The sequence below is a fragment of the Lithohypha guttulata genome (assembly GCF_036872675.1).
Source record: "Lithohypha guttulata strain CCFEE 5908 chromosome Unknown scaffold_2, whole genome shotgun sequence".
Taxonomy (NCBI): Eukaryota; Fungi; Ascomycota; class Eurotiomycetes; order Chaetothyriales; family Trichomeriaceae; genus Lithohypha; species Lithohypha guttulata.
In genome coordinates this window covers 1,114,438-1,133,833 of record NW_027042751.1, presented here as the reverse complement: position 1 = coordinate 1,133,833, position 19,396 = coordinate 1,114,438, and the positions used below count along the sequence as shown (strand labels likewise).

The 19,396-nt window shown below is 49.0% G+C and overlaps 6 protein-coding genes across 6 annotated transcripts; 3 read left to right on the top strand and 3 right to left on the bottom strand.

Annotated features, from left to right (window-relative positions):
- Positions 1–2,349: 2,349 nt before the first annotated feature.
- LTR64_002527 (uncharacterized protein) lies at positions 2,350–5,049 on the top strand (the record flags this gene model as incomplete). Its single annotated transcript, XM_064896897.1, has 3 exons — positions 2,350–2,482; positions 2,663–3,858; positions 3,907–5,049. 3 exons carry the CDS (start codon positions 2,350–2,352, stop codon positions 5,047–5,049), a joined length of 2,472 nt encoding a protein of 823 aa, XP_064755847.1.
- Positions 5,050–5,768: 719 nt separating this feature from the next.
- LTR64_002526 (uncharacterized protein) lies at positions 5,769–7,492 on the bottom strand (the record flags this gene model as incomplete). Its single annotated transcript, XM_064896896.1, has 2 exons — positions 5,769–6,742; positions 6,793–7,492. The coding sequence occupies 2 exons, from the start codon at positions 7,490–7,492 to the stop codon at positions 5,769–5,771; spliced, it is 1,674 nt and encodes a 557-aa protein (XP_064755846.1).
- A 532-nt stretch (positions 7,493–8,024) lies between these two features.
- CYP10 (Peptidyl-prolyl cis-trans isomerase cyp10) lies at positions 8,025–8,598 on the top strand (the record flags this gene model as incomplete). Its single annotated transcript, XM_064896895.1, has 2 exons — positions 8,025–8,036; positions 8,086–8,598. The coding sequence occupies 2 exons, from the start codon at positions 8,025–8,027 to the stop codon at positions 8,596–8,598; spliced, it is 525 nt and encodes a 174-aa protein (XP_064755845.1).
- Positions 8,599–9,570: 972 nt separating this feature from the next.
- On the top strand, positions 9,571–10,886 carry LTR64_002524 (uncharacterized protein; the record flags this gene model as incomplete). The annotated part of the gene is made up of 3 exons (XM_064896894.1): positions 9,571–9,648; positions 9,712–10,596; positions 10,644–10,886. The coding sequence occupies 3 exons, from the start codon at positions 9,571–9,573 to the stop codon at positions 10,884–10,886; spliced, it is 1,206 nt and encodes a 401-aa protein (XP_064755844.1).
- Positions 10,887–11,286: 400 nt separating this feature from the next.
- On the bottom strand, positions 11,287–11,553 carry LTR64_002523 (uncharacterized protein; the record flags this gene model as incomplete). Its single annotated transcript, XM_064896893.1, has 1 exon — positions 11,287–11,553. The coding sequence occupies one exon, from the start codon at positions 11,551–11,553 to the stop codon at positions 11,287–11,289; it is 267 nt and encodes an 88-aa protein (XP_064755843.1).
- A 1,236-nt stretch (positions 11,554–12,789) lies between these two features.
- LTR64_002522 (uncharacterized protein) lies at positions 12,790–18,083 on the bottom strand (the record flags this gene model as incomplete). Its single annotated transcript, XM_064896892.1, has 2 exons — positions 12,790–17,816; positions 17,873–18,083. The coding sequence occupies 2 exons, from the start codon at positions 18,081–18,083 to the stop codon at positions 12,790–12,792; spliced, it is 5,238 nt and encodes a 1,745-aa protein (XP_064755842.1).
- Between the last annotated feature and the right edge of the window lie 1,313 nt (positions 18,084–19,396).

The window sequence follows — 19,396 nt, the reverse complement described above, 5'->3', positions numbered from 1 at the left end:
AATTACGAAGAAATACAACAAGCATACGGCCTTGTAATGGAACAGCACAGATGGGACATCTATATACCCCCAGACTGGCGTTAGTGGCTGAAATATCTTGGATGTGATGCATCACCGATCAATTCATCTTAGCACACATATCACTGCCTGAAGAAGGATCTAACAAGAAGGGAATAATTCTGCTGAATATCGTGAAGATGGATATGAGTCTAGAGATGAACAAGAGGAGGAATGCTTCGTTCAAGGAGGGCATTCTGAGATGCACAGTCATTCCCGGTAAATCAAATTGGGCTTTTATCTACGAGATATTGTTTGTATGTCTGTGTGAAGGGCGAGCAGTTTGCCTGGTTCTTTTCCCTTCCAAGTAAGTGGCTTGCTGCTTCGTCCATACGTTTGTGCCAACATATATTACACTATCATTCACGCATGATTAACAAGCCAGGTCAAAGATAAAGCCAGTCCTCGCTGCTGTTTACCATCGAGGCTGAGCATATTAGCAACCCACCGAACACAACCCTTCAGGTTGTACGACCACGCAAGTGACCGTGGTGATCGAGTACGAACTATTTTACATATTGAATTCGCAGTTGGCGTAAACAATACTTACCTTGTCGACAAACATATTGTATGTTCGACAGACTGTAGACCAACATTGCACGTGACGAGACTGCATGAAGAATTCATCTCAAGAACCTACTGCAGGAAATCGAGCTGTAATGGAGATTTCTAGGAAATGAAGCCGCGAGCCCCATAAGCCGTGACATCGGCTTTTCGGGAAATGGATACATTCGTTGCAAGTTTAACATCTGCTGAAGTAACGTCAATTGAGGTACCCATGTCGCTGTGAGGTTACGATGGACGGTTCAGAGTGACGGTGAGCGACGAGTATATGTATCTCCCTTACAGACATTGTCAAGGCTTGTCAAGGTTCAGTCGAGGACCGCTTCTTATCAAAGCGGTGTGGTGACCGCCAGGTACGTTGTTGTGAGTAATGACGCGATCTCGACAAGCCAACTGTAGCTCGATGCACAACACTGAACATGTATAAACTTGCCCATGGCACCACATCTTTCGTCACAGCCCATACGTGAGCCCCTAAACAGCGATGATTCAAGTTGTGTTCGTTGCAAACAGGCAAACACTCGACAGCGGGGTAATGATTGTGGTAACAACTGGCTGAAATGAGCTCCCGAAATTGCAATGCTCACGTTTCTTGAGATCGGAAGCCAGAAAGTGCATCAACCTGAAGCTGTACAAGTAGCTCATGGATTGTGGAGATCCGTTGAGGTCCACAGTTTCGCGGAACGAGATAGCGCGCAAGGATGGATATGATTTAATCCACTTGGAACAGGAGAATGCGGGAACAAGCAATTTTCGACCTTAACACTGGGATATTCGTGACCTAGTCTTCCGAAGCTCGACTTTGACAAGACAGAGTGCTCTGAAGGATATTGGGCAAAAAGCCACGAATCGAATTCGACGGCAGCAGTATCAGATAATCCTCTAGCATGTCGCGAGGCAGCAGAATGACACGTGGTCGTGCAGCAAGAACAAGGCAAGTGTTCGGAAGGACCGTTGCGAGTTAAGAGCGATGGAGCTGCAAGGGAGAGGTTGGGAGCTCTTGAGACCAAAAGTGGACACTGTTGCCTCACATTCATCGCAGTAGTTCTAAATTCCTGACGTGGTTGAATGCTTGTCCGGTGACTAGAATCCAATCAGCTTGTGTGCTTGAACGCAGCAGAGATTCATCATAGGCCTGGAGATGGTTGCAATTGGTGCGTGTCTGACGAATGATGGACTACTTCGACAGAGTGATGTGAAGAGAGATGACCAGCAAAACTTCTCGAAGCGCACTAGCTTGTAGATGTTCGGATGGACCAGAAATCTGGCAAAGGAGGAGCGAGCGGCGCTGAGTCGTAACGGAGACGCTCGTTAGTAGTGGCACATTCAAGATGTCGATGGCTAATTAGTGCCACGGGGCTCGGGCCTGTTTGGACACCTCTGAAGCCGCCCCTCTGCTCTCGTATCATTCTCCCCTCCTTTCATCCCTCCAACAAACTGCGCAACAGTGACAAAACTGCATCTCAGAGATCGCAGTCGATTCATCTTCGACGACCTCCTTGACGAGCCTGAGTGCTGCAAAACGCACTCCAATTCTTCACGTGATCATTTATCAAGCGGCAACTGCGCGTCCAAGTGCACTTTCCTTGCGCCAACCTGGAGAAGATCAGCATGAGAACAACATCCCTCCCTATATTTTCCTTCTTTGAAATCAAGCGAGAGGCGGATGGTTGGTCGGAGGAATTGTGACACTTTATTATCGACGTCCGCCACTGTCGTTGATGAAAGATGGCAACAGATGTGGCTGCGGCGACCACCTCTCCTCGAAAGGCAGTGAGCGCGCCTGAAAAGAAGTATAAATGCCAGTATTGCAATCGCGCATTCAGTCGAAGCGAACATAGGAGCAGGCACGAGCGAAGTCGTAAGTGATTCCCGAGTCGACACAGATCCTGCGTTGCTGAAGCCCGTCCACCCAAAATCTTACCAAAGAAACCGCACTAAGACGTGGGCTGTCTTCATGCCACCTCCCCACCAACATATGCCCCTCCCCCTCCACATCATCTCAGGATATGTATGCTGACTTAATCTTCCTCAACAACAGATACCAAGGAGAGACCATTCAAATGCCAGAAATGCCGGTCGACCTTTGTACGGCGCGACCTGCTCCTACGGCACGATCGAACTGTTCACGCCAAAGACAACCTGGGCGAGCCTCTTCAACCCGAGAGCCGTAAGAAGAACCAGAACAAGCAACAGCCCTCAACGGCTTCGTCTACTGCAGCAGCGGTTTCGTCAAAGCCGACCATATCCATTGATCAGGGCACGTTGGAGCAGATAGAGGCCAGCAGCGATGGTATGCTTGACCTTGAAACTGCTGCCATGTTGATGACAGACTTCCAACACAAAGCGGCAGCAGCAGCGGCGGCGAACAGCCACCTTCACAACGCCGAAGGCTCCCTCCCCGACTTCTCGCCTGATCGAAGCTCCGTCCTCGAAACCTCAGACTTCCTCTCCGGCGCTTCCTCGATTCCTCATCTAACCTGGGACGCTTTTATGCCCACAAATCCAGCACAGCAAAAAGCTCACTCACTCATCTCCGACGTATCTTCCCAGGACAATCTCTCCCAACAGCCGTCGTTCGGCAACATAGGCTCCTTTCAGACGAATCAGACAACATTGCCAGCCATTATGGAAAGACAAAACTCCATAGGCACTTCGACAGCACAGAATTTTCCGACCTTAGCTGACACTTTTCCAGTCTCGGGCTCGCCAACACCAAACGGCTTGTCACCCTTTCCTTCCATGACCGGGCCTGTATCACCTGTCAACTATCGACGTTCTCCCGGACCAAGCCAGGCATTGACACTTCCGAGAGCTCCTCAGATGTCGACCGAGGCTGAAAGAGAGAAAATCGCTAATTATATAGGCAGTGATTTGCCCCTGCCGAACCTTGCTTATATCAACCTTTACCTATCGACTTACTTCAATCTATTCCATCACCATCTGCCCTTCCTGCATCCGACTTCTTTCAGACCTGGCAAGACGGAGCCTGCCCTACTTCTAGCAGTCTTGTCGATTGGATCGCTCTACAACTTCGACACAGAGCAAGCATACCGGTTACACAATGGCTCGAAGAAGCTCGTAAATCAGTTTCTCCAAAACAAGGAGAACTTTGATTCCAGGAAATGTCCTTTATGGACAATGCAAAGCACTTTGCTGAACATGTTGTTTGAAAGCTGGAGCGGAGGCGCGACCGGGCTCGAATGGGCATGTTCGATCAAGAGCCTACTGGCCAATGTGAGTACTTTTCTTTATCTCTTTTACTAGATTGCTGACAACAATTAGATGGTTGCCGGAAATAAATACGAACTCAAACTACGTACAGAAGGAAGAGGCCATGCCGCTCCCACCCACGCTCAGTGGATTAACGAAGAAGGGTCTAGAAGAACATATTTCGCAGTCTATCTGTTCTTCGGTATGCTGACCATGACCTACAACCATACGCCCGCCATCAGTTTCAACGAATTCGAGGCTCTACCATTGCCATCAACAGAGAGCTTGTGGAACCTGGACCCGGACAGTGAAGACGCATGGCAAGAGACTTATGCCTCCTCCTTGATTGTGACAGTAAAGGAAGCCCACGATAGTTTGTTCCAGGGCGAGACCTGCCGCTACAGCGCCTTCGCAACTCGGGTCATGATAAATGCACTCTACTTGGAAGTGTGGAATTTACGTCGAAGCTTTGAGTCGTTGCAAGACGTCGTTCTCGAATGGAAGATACGAATTGCTCTGGAAACCTGGGAACGGTCGCTGGATCTATGTGAGCCGGAGACGGTAGTAGTGCCGCTGACTACTCCGCACAAAAGTCATCCCTTGATTTTCAACGCAATGGCTGTTTACAGAAACACGAGAGCATTCCTAGAGGTGGACCTAAAAGACGTTCAAGAAGCACTTCGCTACCACAATGCTTATGAGATCGCAGCAGCCATGACCAATGCACGAGAAAGCGTCAAGCGCACTAAAGAAATGGTCAAGGTCATCGAGCAGTGCTACGAATGCATGGAGATCGTGGCCATGCAAGGCATAAACTGGGTCACCAAAACTTCCGCTACAAATTGGAGCATCGAACATCCTCTTTGTGGGCTAGAACTCATCACCATACTGAGCTTGTGGCTCTACCGCATTGAACACGATGACATAGAGGCAACTGATGAAGAGATGCAGATGTATATCAAAGTCAGAGGCCTGTTCGATGATGACGCTGTCGACGCCAACGGTTCGCGGCTGAGCTCTACTGTAGCTCGAGTCTGGGGCACTATGTTGGACGGAGGCGTTGTTGTTTTCGGCATTGCCAAGACCTTAGGAGAATCCTTTAAGTTGCACTCGCAAGCACTTGTCGGATACATGGACGAAATCAATCCTGATTTGATGCCAGACATGGCACAAATGACTGCCCAGCCAATGATGGAGGTTGGGACAGCGTATTGAGTACAATACAGTGCTCACTCATTTCCTATCTCCTCTCATCGTTTTATACTCGTTCAACGCAGCGAGTATGGAGTATAAGGTGGTGATCGATATTCTTGTTTGGAGCACAACATGAGGTCGGCGCATTGAGCAGGTTACATTGAGTTCGAGGAGCTACTGCTTCGCATTGATTGACGGACCGTTGATCGTTGTCCTCTGCTGATTCAACGACTACCTGTTCGCTGATCAGCTGCGCTGGCTTCATTTTACTTGTGTGTTAGAGTACTAATTTTTGTTTTCTGGATACCTTGTGCATTTAGAAGAAAGAAGCGGCTCTGTGGCCAGTATGGCCTAATGGGACGATGAGACGAGTCCTGAGCAGCAGAATGCACAGCATGACGAAGAGCAGAACAGTCTTGGTGCCATGCATCAGACTGGCTACGAAACACAAAAGATTGGATTATGGCCTACTACTAGCTGAACAGCACCAGACTGGATACAACTGGCATGTTTCTGGTGGGCTGCTACTACTGCAAGTTGCGGTCAAACTGTAATATTAGATTTATTTGTTGCATTGCGAGCGTGGATATTTGCTAGTTAGCGACTGATATAGTAATGCGAATACACGACTTAACTATTGAAAACAGGCGTAGATTCGGATCGCATTGCTGCTCGATGAGCTTGATTTAGTCGATCGTGGCATGTTACCTGTGTATGTATCTCTCAGCATTCCTACATGACTACCTAACACCCTGCTCCTTCAACACGCTCACAACAACCTCAACAATCTCCAAAACCTTCTCCTCCTCAAGTCGCTTCCCCATCACCTGCAAGCTCACAGGCGCGCCATGGTAGAACTCAGCATCATAGTCCGCCTGTATCTTCCCATCCATCTCACTCAACGCCCTCCCCTCAAATTCCCGCATATCAACCGCCCTATCCACCTCCTTGTCCACAAACGTAACAGGAAACGTACAAGCGCAGAAATCGAGGAAGTTGGCTACACCTGTATAGCCGACGTAGGGCGTCGCCTGCCATCCACCTAGTCGAGGCGCGGCCCAGGGACTTACGGCCATGATGATGGCGTCCATGGGCGGTTTGTTCCCGTCTGCTGTCGCGTTCCACGCGTCGAGATACGCTTGTTGGAGTTCATTGCGCTGGATGACTTTTGCGCGCATCTGAGATACGGTGAGTTCGGCTTTGGCGGCCATGGTGTACCCCTGCATTGAAGGGAAGACGGGTTCGTTGTGCGGTTCAAGGAGGGAAGTTATGGCTGTGCCGCCGAGGTCGTAGAATGACGCGATGAGGTTTTTGATGATGATTGGGTGGAGGGTTGGGGCAAAGGGGACGATTTCGTGGCCGGAGGTGGAGAGGGCTGATTGTGTTTGGGTTAGGGCGCGGAGGACGGGGGGTTGGACGTGCACGAGATTGTCGTGGGGGCCTATGAAGCCGATTCGGAGGGGACGATTTGGGGGTTGAACGATGTTGTGGCGCCAGGGGATGGGGAGGGATTTGTGCTCGAGGAGCCAGGGTGATACTTGGTCGGAGAGGATGGAGGAGCAGTAGAGTTTTAGAGAGGAGAGGGAGCGGGACATGGGGCCGTTGACGGCGAGGATGAATTCTTGGCCGGGGATTGATGGCTTGCTGCCTGCGACGGGGAAGCGGCCGAAGGATGGCTTTAGACCATAGAGGTGGCACCATGCAGCCGGTATTCCTGGTGAAGATTAGGAAGTCGTGATTGAAGAAGTGAAAGTTGAGACTTACTAACGCTTCCGCCAATGTCAGTACCAATACCTATTGGAGAAGCGTGAAAAGCTAGTAAAGCACCTTCACCACCGCTCGAGCCTCCAGGAGTGAGCGCCTTGTGCAACGGATTTATGGTCTCGCCCCATACATTATTGACAGTCTCAGCCATCATCATAGCTGTTGGCGTTGTCGTTTTGGTGTAGAATACAGCACCCAGATCACGCAGAATAGTGACGATGACAGTGTCTTTCGTTGTTGGCTCATTTGCATACGCTGCTAGGCCAATCGAGGCCGGATGTGGAGCGACAATGAAGTTGTCCTTCAGACTTATAGGAAGTCCATGCAACGGGCCGACTGGCTTTCCTGTTCGTGCTAAGTGTTCATCGAGAGACTGGGCTCGTTCCAGAGCCTCCTGATACAACGTCTCAGTCAAGCAGTTGGTGAATGCTTGGGCATATGCAGAGGCCTTGCAGAATGCCTTTGCAACTTCCAAGGACGTCCATTGTTGATCTGCAATGTTCCGAACGATTTTTGTTGCATCGGATTCGAGTATCTCTAGCTCACGAGGGTCGTAGTAGCCAGACTTGAGAGCATATTCCGTCAGATTGTTGGGCAAAGTATTTAGGTCGATGTCTGGGACTTGGTAGTAGGCACTAATGTTAGCTGCTCGTCTCTTGTGTGCAATGGCTGAGATCTCTCTATAGTCTGCGCCTGCCATCTTGGAAAGTATTATGTTGCTTTAGCTAGATCTCTATACGTTGACCTTGAACGTTGAACTGCTCCTTGCAAGCAAGAATGCAAGTCATCTTCTGACTTACTACTGGAACACTCGGCAGATAGAGAAGTGAGTGACGCAGATCTCCGTCCATACGGACATTGTCCTCCAAGGACAACATAATCCACGAGTTATGAATCTGTAATTAGCTGAAGATGTGAGGGACAATCAACTGCTTGGAGGAGAGACTTCTCCAAGCGAGGTCCAGGCACATCAAGTGTGCTGCATGAGCTTCTTGTAACATCTCCACCACACGAAGATGGAAGCTCTGCTATTCATGATTTAGCCGGCAGTACCAGCTGGCGATACAGTTTCGACTTGCGCGAACGAGTTGTACACAAAAACGAGGAGACTTAGTGGAGCGAAGTCATGCGGGCAACGCTTTTAAAAACGCGCTAGGCGATAAGATGGACGATCTTGCAACAAAAGTCCCGGTGCAGTCTCAAAAGTCGGAGCACTTACTCTGTAGCATACCATGTCGGTCACAGTAAGTCAAGCACCTCGACTTTTTGTGGCTCAAGCACTGAACTTGATAGTTACACACTTCTCATGGCGACATCAAAATCGAAGTCTATATCGAGACCACACCAAAAGCGGCAGAGAACTTCCTCGCTCTTTGTGCTTCCGGCGCATACGATGAAACTCCTTTCCACAGGCTAGTACCTGATTTTATGGTACAAGGAGGAGACACTTCGCAATCTCCTGAAAATACAGAAGAGCATCCAGTACAAAAAGGTGGTGTTTCGATCTGGAATGACTACTTCGAGGACGAGATCAGGATTCCTGCTTTGCGACATAATATGAGAGGAGTTGTGTCCATGGCCAACAAAGGTCCAGGCACGAACGGAAGCCAGTTCTTCATCACTCTCAAGGACACGCCTCATCTAGACGGGAAGAATACAATTTTCGGCAAGGTAATAGATGGTGCTGAAGAGGGTGGTACACTAGAGAGGTTAGAGTCGATTGAAGTGGACAAGAAGTACAGGCCGAAGTCTGAAAAGGTCGTATTGAAGAGCGTGACAATACATGCCAATCCATTGGCAAGCTAGGCCTTTGGTTGTAGCGTATATTCTGGCTATTACATGGACCGAACTTGCGAAGGATCGGCTTGACCGAAGAAGTCCAAGACATGCTTTGCGATATACGAAACAAGACAACATCACTTCCGTGGATCAGTCAGACATAAGAGAAACAAGGCTGAATCGACTCTATGCTTAAACTGCGGACTTGATACGAGCAACAAAGGGGAAATCAACACAGGGTACGAATGCTGACCATAAGGAGTTGTGCACGATGATGCTCGTAAAACCGTTAGGTTCGTCCCTATGGGGCCAGAGCAGTGACATTGAAGCACATTCGGAGGCCAAGGTACAATGAACGCCTAAGGACGATTTGAGCGAAATTGAGGAGCCGGAACGACAGAAGTCTCTACACGTGTTCAATCGGACCTCAAGCATGAGCTCTGTGAAGATCGTGCACCTTATGGGTTTATGGTGGGGTGCATGTTTGGGGGCTAAGCAATAGAGGCCACACCGGCAGAGCAGGTGTGGAGTGGGATCACCGCAGCAGGCATTTGGCGCCTGTTGCAAGTCCGACCAACGAAGCTGACCAACAAGTCATTTCCTGGTCATTCGTAACAATCACACATTGTGTTCAACGGTGCTCATTCTCACCGATAGTATTCCTAACCTTCACGTACTTCAGCAACGAGATAGTCCCACTTTAAGATCCCTAAACCATTCGTACCTACAAAACACAAAGGGTCAAACGCCATTAATCGTCCGGACCAGGCCATCCACACGAACAAAGACTGTCTTGTCCATGCGCCCCAAGCTGATTTGGCAGCTACTTTGATGAACTCGTTTCTCTATGGGCATCCAAAGGCGCCAGAGGAGCCTGTTACTGTCCCTTTGCTGTCGTATAGCACGCAGACCTCGCTCCCATTTAGTTGTCGCCCCTCCTGCTCGTAAGGCTCAGCTCCATGCGACCCGCATAGGGCGACAACACAATTGCCTCGAAAGATGAGCGCATTCGTGCGAATTACGGGTAGACCAAATACAAACTTCCTTGTAGGCTATCCAGGGATATCTGCGACATTGGTGAGCTGCATTCCCCTATTCTGGCTTCTCTATAGGCCATGAGCACTAACATGTGTTTGTCAGCCTCGAATAGAAGGTACTGTTGAAGTCAGACCAGACAAGGGCGTTACAGCGCCAGTCAAAGTGAGCATAGTCACCATATCCCTACAGCGAAGAGAATCTATACATCCTCATGCCGACTCTGTTACGAAGAAACACCTGGCGGCTCCGCGCAAAGAGTCTACCGAGACTGTTGGAAAAGAAATGCTATTGTTCCGATGTCAGGCCGGAAGAGACCACGAAGATATTATGGTGATGGACCTGCCATTCGTCATCTTTATCCCCTTCGGTCGTGGAGGTCAGGAAACCGCTCGAAGAGTACCGCCAGGAAGCATAGTACTACCTAGAAGGACTGCAGAGACCTATTACGAACTAGTGGTAATGATTGGATTTAGTGGAGGAAGTCAAGAAAGATATGCCTGGCCAGTACCCATGGTTCGCTACGACACGCTGTCCACATTTGGTATGTACAACAGGCCGGAAGCATCTGAGAAAGTGTCAGATCATCTGGTCACTCTAGGAGTATCTTTACCACGATGGTCATATGGCCCATTGGATCCGGTCAGCATCTACATAAAATTAATGCCTAATCAAGACTGGATGAACAAGGCCAAAAAGGTCACAATACAAAAGATCACCATAAGTATCGAACAGGAAATCATTTACAACCACGAAGGTGACGAACCCCAGCGGAAGAGTACTCAGGTAACCAAGAAAACCGAAGTCGTTGGGATCAAAATGCCAGAATCAGGCTATTTTACCAATATTGGTTTGATGTTTCCATCAGTGGACTTGCGTGATCAGAATGGCATCTTACCACGATCTCATGCCAGATACCCACAGTTTGCAGTACAAAGCTTTACTACCACAGCTGGTCTGTACAAGGTTGAGTACTATATGAAATGCAAGGTATGCTCCTTTTCCCTTCTACTCATTGTCCTTGCTAATTCTATTAGGCCCATCTGGGTGGTGCCAAAGATATCGAGGTCAATCACCCTATTGTTGTGTGTCCGCTTGACCATGCAAGCTGCAAAGGCGAGATGGAAGCTATTGAGCAGTCTGCTCGTGATGCTGCAAATGTGAATGCGGAGAATCCTATGCTGCCCCTGGCGACGATCGTACGAGCAACTGATCCAGAAGCACTGAAAAGCCTGGGTGTGACTGTTGTTGGTGGTGCAAAGAGACCGATTATAGAGTGAGGCCGAGCAAAGATTCAAGCAGCTAAACTTTCAAAAAGACCTGGTACATCTCAATACACGACTGAGAGAGCCACCTCCTACACAACAAACCAACAGCCAAATGCTCACCCTCTGACCGTAAGTCCTGTCGTAATATCCTCACACGAACAAAAGCGAAAAGCCCTGTATCGGACCGAGAATCAGAGTCCAAACACACACGAGCTGCTTAGACAGAGCCGCACGCTACCACTCCATTACACGAACGATCCACTGTGCTAGGCAGGCCTTTCAGTTCACTGGCACTTCGTGGAGAACACAAGTATACAGACCAGAAATTTACGTTATCGGACAATGACGGACAACGTCGCGACATCCACCACGTGGACGAAGAGGTTCAGCCAAACTCAGCAAATCCTTCACCTCAAGAAGCCTTCTCATCTAGCGACATTTTGCCCAGAAGATCATCTAAACTCAGGTGCTCTTCCTCGCCATCAATCTTCAACTTCTTCAAGTTTTCATCAAAGTATTTTTCCATAATGCCTCGAGCCGCAATGTATTGTGTCGAGGAAGTGCCCCAGGTTTTGGCGATATTGTTGAGATTGCCCTGGATGAATTCGAGAACACCTTCGATGAGTGCTAGGTTTTCTTCGGCCGAGGCTGAGGCTGGTTGATCTTGTCCCTTGTCCATAGTAGTTGGGAAATTGTGGTCGTCTACCTAGTATGTAAGACAGCGAATATTGTGGAAAAACAGAAGGGCAGGCGTACCGAAAATTGTCGGAATAACAGGAGCGTGGCTGATGGCGGTGATGATTTCTAATAACTCACAAGGATTTACATAAAGGATGAATCGTTCTCTTACTGAGGCCCGCCTGAGCGTTTGCTAGATGGAAGACCCGAGTCAAATAAAATGAGCGTAATGAGGCTTCTCAAGTGAACAGCTCATTTGAACACATCAGGCAAATCGCCGGTGTTCGTTTTCTCAGACGAGTTAGTTGGGTCACGTTGCTCCTGCCTTCTTATTTGTATTCGTGCTTGCACACTGCCGGATCAGGTAGGCAACCTACCAAAATTTGCAGATTCTTGGTCGTCGCTTCCTTGATAGAGACCTCTTTCCTAGTTTGTTATCCCAGTGTTAGAAAGAGAAGCGAAAAGAGTATTCGACACGAGGTCACCACTAATAGTAACAGTACTGCCGGAGTGTACTTAATCAGTAATTAGAGAAAATACCTTACGTTTCTCGCACGACCTCCCCGTAATTAGGACAATCGCAATGAGAAAGAAGTCTGTGAAGTAATGCAGAGCAATTTTCTTTGATTTCTGCTGTGACTAGAATATACAATAGCACGCACTGGCATGCCTCGTCCTAAGCAGGGGGACCACTATACAACACTTTCTGCTCTCGACTTTAACGCTACAACTCAGCAGCGGTGTCTCGTCTTCCATGTCAGGTAGTAGCAGCCACACCAACGCCGTCATTCAGCACGCAACACTCTGTCGTGCAAGGGTGCCCTGTCTAGCAATATACCAAGTCTGCCATCTCTGTGTCTGCTCGCTATCTACAAGTAGCATAATTCAATGCCTGGTCCCCGTAATGGAAAAATACATATACACCCATCCTCCTTCGCTCAAAAAATCAGGTTCGAATAACAAGAAAATAGCCTCCGTGTACAAAAGAAAAGTCCTAGTATAAAGAAGAGGACAAAAAAAGAAGATCTTTTCGAAATGGTCGTTTGAAATCGTGCCATGACTCGTCGCGTGTAAGCTGTTCGCCGTTCTGTACCATTAGCCGTTGATAGTGTGGTTCTTCCACCATGTCGTAGAAGATTAAAATAAACCGAGGACTAAATGTCTGCTCGATCCGAAATGAAGTGAAGTTGTGCAAGTGCAGTCGAAGATGTTTGCACCTTGGACGAAGATTTCTCGGCTAGAAACAGTTAAGGGCACTCTTCTTCTTTTTCTTTCCTCCATCCATGGTCTGCTTCAATACTCTCATACGTTCTTCGAGTTGAGCTCGGGCCTCTTCGGCGGCACGTCTCTTTCTCACCTCTTCCTCTACGGCTTGGACCGAGAGGCGTTCTGATCGACTTTCCTTGCGGACTTGTGTCATCTCTTCTTCCAGGGCCCATGCCTTCTTCTTCCATGCTTCGGCGTCGACACGAAGCTTATTGGATTGCGTCTCGAGATCGACCAGGGCTTCCTCGAGAGTGGCAGTGAGCTGCTTTTCGGCATGTAGATGTTTTTCCATCGTTCGTATTCTGGAATCCTGGTCTTCGATCATGGCTGACTGTCGTTTGATGGTTTGTGTGTCTCTAGTGACAGTGGTTGGTGAAGGTACCTGAGGTACTGCCACCTCCTTCGAAGTATGTCGAGACTGTGGCGGAGACGGATTGCCCGAAGGTCCAGCGTTAATTGCAGATAATGTAGGTAGTGGCGGCAAAGGTATAGCTGGTGGTGGCGAAGGCAAGGAGACAATTGAGGACGACTTCCTCAAATTAGAGTTGATAGAATTTGATCGGCCACTGTTCTCAGCGAGAGGTGATTGTGGACGACCCGTGGCTTTCTTCTGCTCGCCCTCGGTTTCGGCGAAGGAGCTGCGCTGCACCTCCTTCTCAAGCTGAGAAATACGTTGCTGAGCCTCACTCAGAGCACTGGAACCTTGCTGTTGTACCACAGACAACCGATTTTGATGTTGTTCGTAACTGCTCTGGAGTTGCTGTTCTAATTCTTCGATCAAGATAATTTTTTTCTGGTTCTCTGCTTGAAGTGCCTTCATCTGCTCTTCATGTTTCTTGATAGAAGACTCCTTTTCTCGAATAGTCTCCTCATGATTGCCAACCTCATTCGCGAGGTTGCGAATTGTTTCCTGATAGTTAGCAATCTTTGTATTAGCGGCTTCTTGAGCCTCTTCAAGTTCCAACAGATTTTGTCGGCCACTCAATTGTGCCTCCAGCTCGGCGTTGGTTGACACCAACCTCTTATTAGCTTCTGAAACGTGCTTCTTCTCTTCTGCCATATCTGTGATATGATTGGCAAGCATATCGACGGACGTGTCGTGGCCGAGTGCAGATGCAGCACCCTTCAGCAGCTCGCCCAGAGCAGCCTTGGCGCAGTCTCTCTCTACCTCAGCTGTATGGAGAGCCTTTCCATGTTTGATATTCAGCTCCGCAATCTGATCGTCGTAGCCAGCAAGCATGCCAGCATGAGACAGTTTTATCTCTTCAATCTCACTTGTATGCGATTCGTGCAACGATTTCAGGCCATGTTTGTGAAACTCGACAGCTGATTCTGCTTCCTTGATCTTGGATTGTAGGGTCGCAATCCTGACCTTGTGCATATCGATCTCCTGGCTCTTCTCTTGTATGATCTGAGAATGCTCGTGAATGTCCTTGCTCGCAGCTTCGTGCATTTGTGTAAGTTCTTCAATCTTTTCCGTATGCGATGCATTCGTCGAGATTTGTTGCTCCAGATCACGCTTTAACTTGTCGATCGCAACCTGGTAGTTTTCTCGCTCATCTCCCATCGCCTTGGCCGTTGCGGCACGTGCGAAAACTGCATCGCTCTCACCCAAAGCTTTCTCGACTGGGACATTTTGCTGTAGTTTGAGGGTTTCTATACTCGATTGTGCGGCCTCAAGCTCAGCAGTGGTGACCTTCAGGCGTGTTTGATACTCCTCTAGAGCGCGTTTCGCTTTGTCGTAATCTGCCGATAATTTTTCTCCTTGTTGTCGAGCTTCAAATAGCTCAGTCTGCAGCTCTTGCTCTCTCTTACCGTAACCGTCGTGCAAGGTTTTGAGCTCAGTCTCCTTCTGGATCAATTGATCTCGCATCTGAGAAACCATGGACAAATCTACAGGCGTGCCAGATTTCAAGCTGTTTCGCTCCCGAGTTAGACCTGAGATGATAGTGGACTTCATCTCCATCTCCTTTTTGATGTTCTGTAAGTCTGATTCTAGTGATTGTATACGGGCGAAACGGGATTGAAGCTCGTGAGTCGCTGCAGACAAATGCACTTCAGCATTCTCGATATGATCTGGCTTGCCTTCCAATTCTTCGGCCAATAGAGCTCTCAAAGAGGCAATGGATCTCTGTCCACGATCGACGCCACCACCAAGCTGTGTAGACGACCTTCTAATTATGCCAGGACTCGGGGACGACGGTAATGGAGATCGACTTCTGTGTGCTTCACTCCGCAAGCGCTCAACAGTATCAAGAGTTCCTTTGTGCTCCTCGTCCAAATTTGTGTATTGCTGACGTACAGTATTCAGATTTTGCTCTTGTTCTGCGACCAAAGCCTGCAAACGTTCTATCTCAAGTCGATGAGAATATGACGATGGTGTCTCTTTTGCAGTATGTACTGAGTCTGAAGGCTCAATTGAGGTAGCGGAATCCTCGATCATCGACAACTCCGAGGACGGTGAGAGTGATGCAGAATGCTGATCGAGGTCGGTCACTGTGGCGTCCCCATGTTTGGTATCAACGAAATATGACCCTCTCTGCAACAGTGGCTCGGGCGAAATGGTCTGAGTGGGAGGGCTGCGCGAATCGTCAAGGTGTCTTTGCACTTCCGCTAGAGTTCGGAGTGCTTCTTGATACTTTGCTGACATCAAGTCTAGTTCGTTCGCGGTCGATTCATGTTCAAGACGAAGATCGAAGAGCTCTTGGCTCACTGATTCAAACTTATCCTGCATGAACCTGGACTGGGCTGGACTAGGTTCCTGTTCATTAGTATCGTCGTCGCGCAAATCGCCTATTCGTGCATGAGGTGCAGGCGTGGTGCCATTCGGTGGCTGGTCTTCGAAAGAGGGATTGGTAACAGAGTGAGTAGCATCGTGCTCTTTAGCTTCGCGAATGCTTTCCATAGGCTCGCTCTGTTTTCTTCTGTGCACACCGTTCACAGAAGAGGCTGTGGAAGACCCGTCTTGCTCAATGGATGCCGCTCGAGATGAGACCTCGTAATCATTCGCGATCTCCTGTGGATGCTTTCTCTGTACGTTGTCAATTTCGTACAAAAGATTGTCGAGCTTTCCAAGACTACGCTGTCTTTCTACCAGCTGCTCCAGTCTTTCAACTTCGCGTTGCATGATTTCCATATCCTGATCAGCCTCGGCCAAACGTTCCTCGAGTGTCGAAATATAGTCTTCGGCATTGGTCTCAGTCTCACGTACTCGTGCCATCTCTTTACGAAGCTCTGAGACGAGTGCATCATGGGACGCACTTCCAGACGTCGAGTTCTCGAGTCGGGCCTCGAGCTCGTGAAGATAAGACTCTGTGCTTGACTCTCGATCCATCAATTTCTGCACTCTCGAGTTGAGCTGTTGGTTCATTGTTTCGATGTATGCACATTTTGTTTCGCGCTCAAGCAAGCTGCTTTCTGTCATGGCTAACGCCGATCTTGTGGACGAAAGGTTAGATTCCAAGCTCTGAATCGTCTTCTCGTACTCGAGAATGATCTGCTCGATCTGCTGCTGGTTACTCTGTGAACGTTTCAGACGATCTGCTGGCGTTTCAGAACTGAGCTCGACAGACTCTCTACCGTTCCTGGAGAGCTCGGCGACCAGCTTAGCATGTCTTTCACTGAGGGCCCGATGACCTTCTTGCACGTCTAGCAGCTGATTTTGCAACTCGACCTCGGCTGCATTGTTGCGCTCGCGTGATGCGTCCGGTTTTCGTTCGTTGTTGTCTGCACTACGTATCTGTTGTCTCAAGAAAGCGACCTCCGATCGCAGTCGCTCAATTGTGGCTTGTCTGTCGCTATCCTCACTGACTTGTTGAATCTTGGGCTTACTCTGAATGTTTCGCGCTCTTTGCGCATATTGGACAGTGTTCAACGTCTCGCTCAGATGAAACTCTGCAGGGGTGACACATGCCACCATGTACGTGATTGCGTTTCCGCCTAATGAATCCTGTAGCATGCGGGTCAATTTGGAATCTCTGTAAGACACATGCCCGCCAGCGGATCGAGACGATAACTGTGAGATTACTTTTCCCAGACTTGCGAGACCTGCATTGATCGATATGCCTTCTCGAGCACGATCGCCAGTTGCGCCAGTGTTCTTGAGACGTTCGCTCCCTGCAAGATCGACAAAGTGCAGCTTGCTATCAACTGTAATGCTCTCAGAAGAGGTTCCGACATCTGACAATGTGGACATGTGCTTGTTTTTGAGTGGAGAAGTGCCAGGCTGGGATTTCAGCTGGCGCAAATTGACCGTAAAGACAGCATGTGATCTCGAAGATCGCGAATTAATGGCAGTCGCGTCAGTTTGACGAATGGCAGAGCCATGGTTTAAGATTGCCATGAGCTCGTCCACGTTGTTTACAGGGACTGAACGGAGACCTTCAATGAAAATACGGCCCTTTGGATCTTCGCGAATTTGTACGGCAGCTCGTTCACTTGTACTCGAACCTTCGGGTAATAGTAGATCGCGAGGCTGTTCGTTGTAGATTTCCACATAGGTGACGGACATCTGCCACGTCCTGTTGGCGTCATTGCGCACGTTCTGCAGGGTCGAGCCTATATTTCCTACTGAGTACCTCGTTGGTGATCTCAGTGCCGAATTCTGGCGGCTATGTAGGGTGGGACGACCGTCGAGGTTCTCGAAAAGATGTGTGGCAGCGCGAGGGATGATGCCTTTGGTGCTAGGATCGAATTGTTCTGCTGGGCCTGAGGTACCCATAGTGTAGGATTTGCCAGAGCCCGACTGCCCATAGGCCAATATCGAGACATTATAGCCTTGGAGAAAAGAGTCGACGCTGTCCTCGAGGTAATCCCAAATACCTCTTTGCGTCGTGTCCTCAGTAAAAACGCGATCGAAGATGAAGATCTTACGTCCTTGAGGGGATTCGATGGACAGACTCGTGTCAGTGGGCACATTGACAGATGAGCGCTGAAAGCGTTGTGGGATAAGATCGTAGCCTGGATCCGTTGCGCGAAGAGGAGGTCTGACACGAACCACTAGGAAGAGGGTCAGTCAATTTCAGATTAAAAGCGCGCCTGCCTTTCGAACCTACCGACTCTGACTGCAGTCTTGGAATCCTCATCTGAATTACGGGTTGTGCCCCCCTTGCTGCTCGCTATACTCAAACGACTTCTGCTGCGGCCCATCATCATACTCTGCGGTCGAGACTTTTGTACAGCTTCGGGCGAAAAGCTCGGTGTGTACATGCTTTGCGGTCGGCCATTGCGCACTGCATCTGGTGTGGTTGGAGGAGACGTCGCCATTAGTATAGCTGGGATGTTGGAACCACGTCTAGTCGTGAGCTTCGAGCTCCTTGGAAATTGATGCTAGGGTCGACCTGTAGGGTTGGACATTCGTGTGTAGATGTGAAGGCCCAGGCCGTGCATACAAGGCGCCGATAGGAATAGTGCGCTAACTCATCGACAGTGGTGACATTGAGGACTTCTTTCTTTGTGAAAAGTGACTTCGACGATTGTGCTCGATGCCTGATTTCCCCAGCTGCTGTTTACGACATCAGAATGGTATACAAAAATTAGGAAAGGTATTCTGGCTGGGCGATCGACGCGTTCGCGGTACCGGACAATTCAGGAGTCCAGATAATACCAGGATTGTGCTTGTGGGTCACAACCAACGTGGTTAGCGAGTTCAGGTACTGGGGATCGTCAGCTGTCTGGTAGCCCCGAATTGTTCTGTGAAATTTGGTCTTTAATCCCTGTCGAATCCATTAAGCTAAGTCCAGGTTGTCCTAGATGGAGCTTCGAGGTGTGTTTCAGATGCCCCACTGACGGGCTTCGGGCTCGTTACGTGCACGGGCTGGAAGCCACTAGCCTACCTTACTTCGAAATCCCCGAGCTTAACCGACCATGGTTGTGTGACAATCTGGTCGATTATTTCTAAAAGCTTTGAGGATGACAAGCACACCTTTTTTTGCTTCTTCGTCACTCTCTTGCTATCGTTGGCGTCTCCCGGGTCGGCAGTCCTTTGACATGAGCAACTACAGTATTCACTATTGAAACCTGTCCTACCGCCACAATTGCAGCACAAGCATAATGTGATCAGATGGTCTAGGTTACCGAAGGGAGTGCTCACACACACGTAAACATCGACTCGCTTTCGCAGCTGTGCGGCGAAGGTGGAAGCGTAATGGCAGAGCACGACACTAATTACTGTTCACGTCAAAGATTTAATTATGTTAAACGTAAAAAGGCTCGCGCAAGAGTTACCACTTGTGGAGCTGAAGATGATTGCTGTTCACTCGGCTATGCCTAGCTCCGGCTTATTCCAGCCTCTTCCTTTAATTGTAGCATACCCGTTCCCTTCGATTTCGTCGGGTCATGAACTTGTAGATAGTACAAGATGTATTTCTTTTCCTGACGACAATCATTGTGCTTCGTGAATACGGTCTTTCCATCCGTTGAACCTCCTATCTTGTAGGCGGGGGACATTTCAACTAGGATCTCAGATAAAGTTTTGAGGTTTCGAACCTTGCCGTCACAAGGATCGTCCACAAGTCTCCCACTACTCGAGTAGCTTCTCTACCGTGTCGTATCTCCGCATTGCAGATGAACCACGGCTT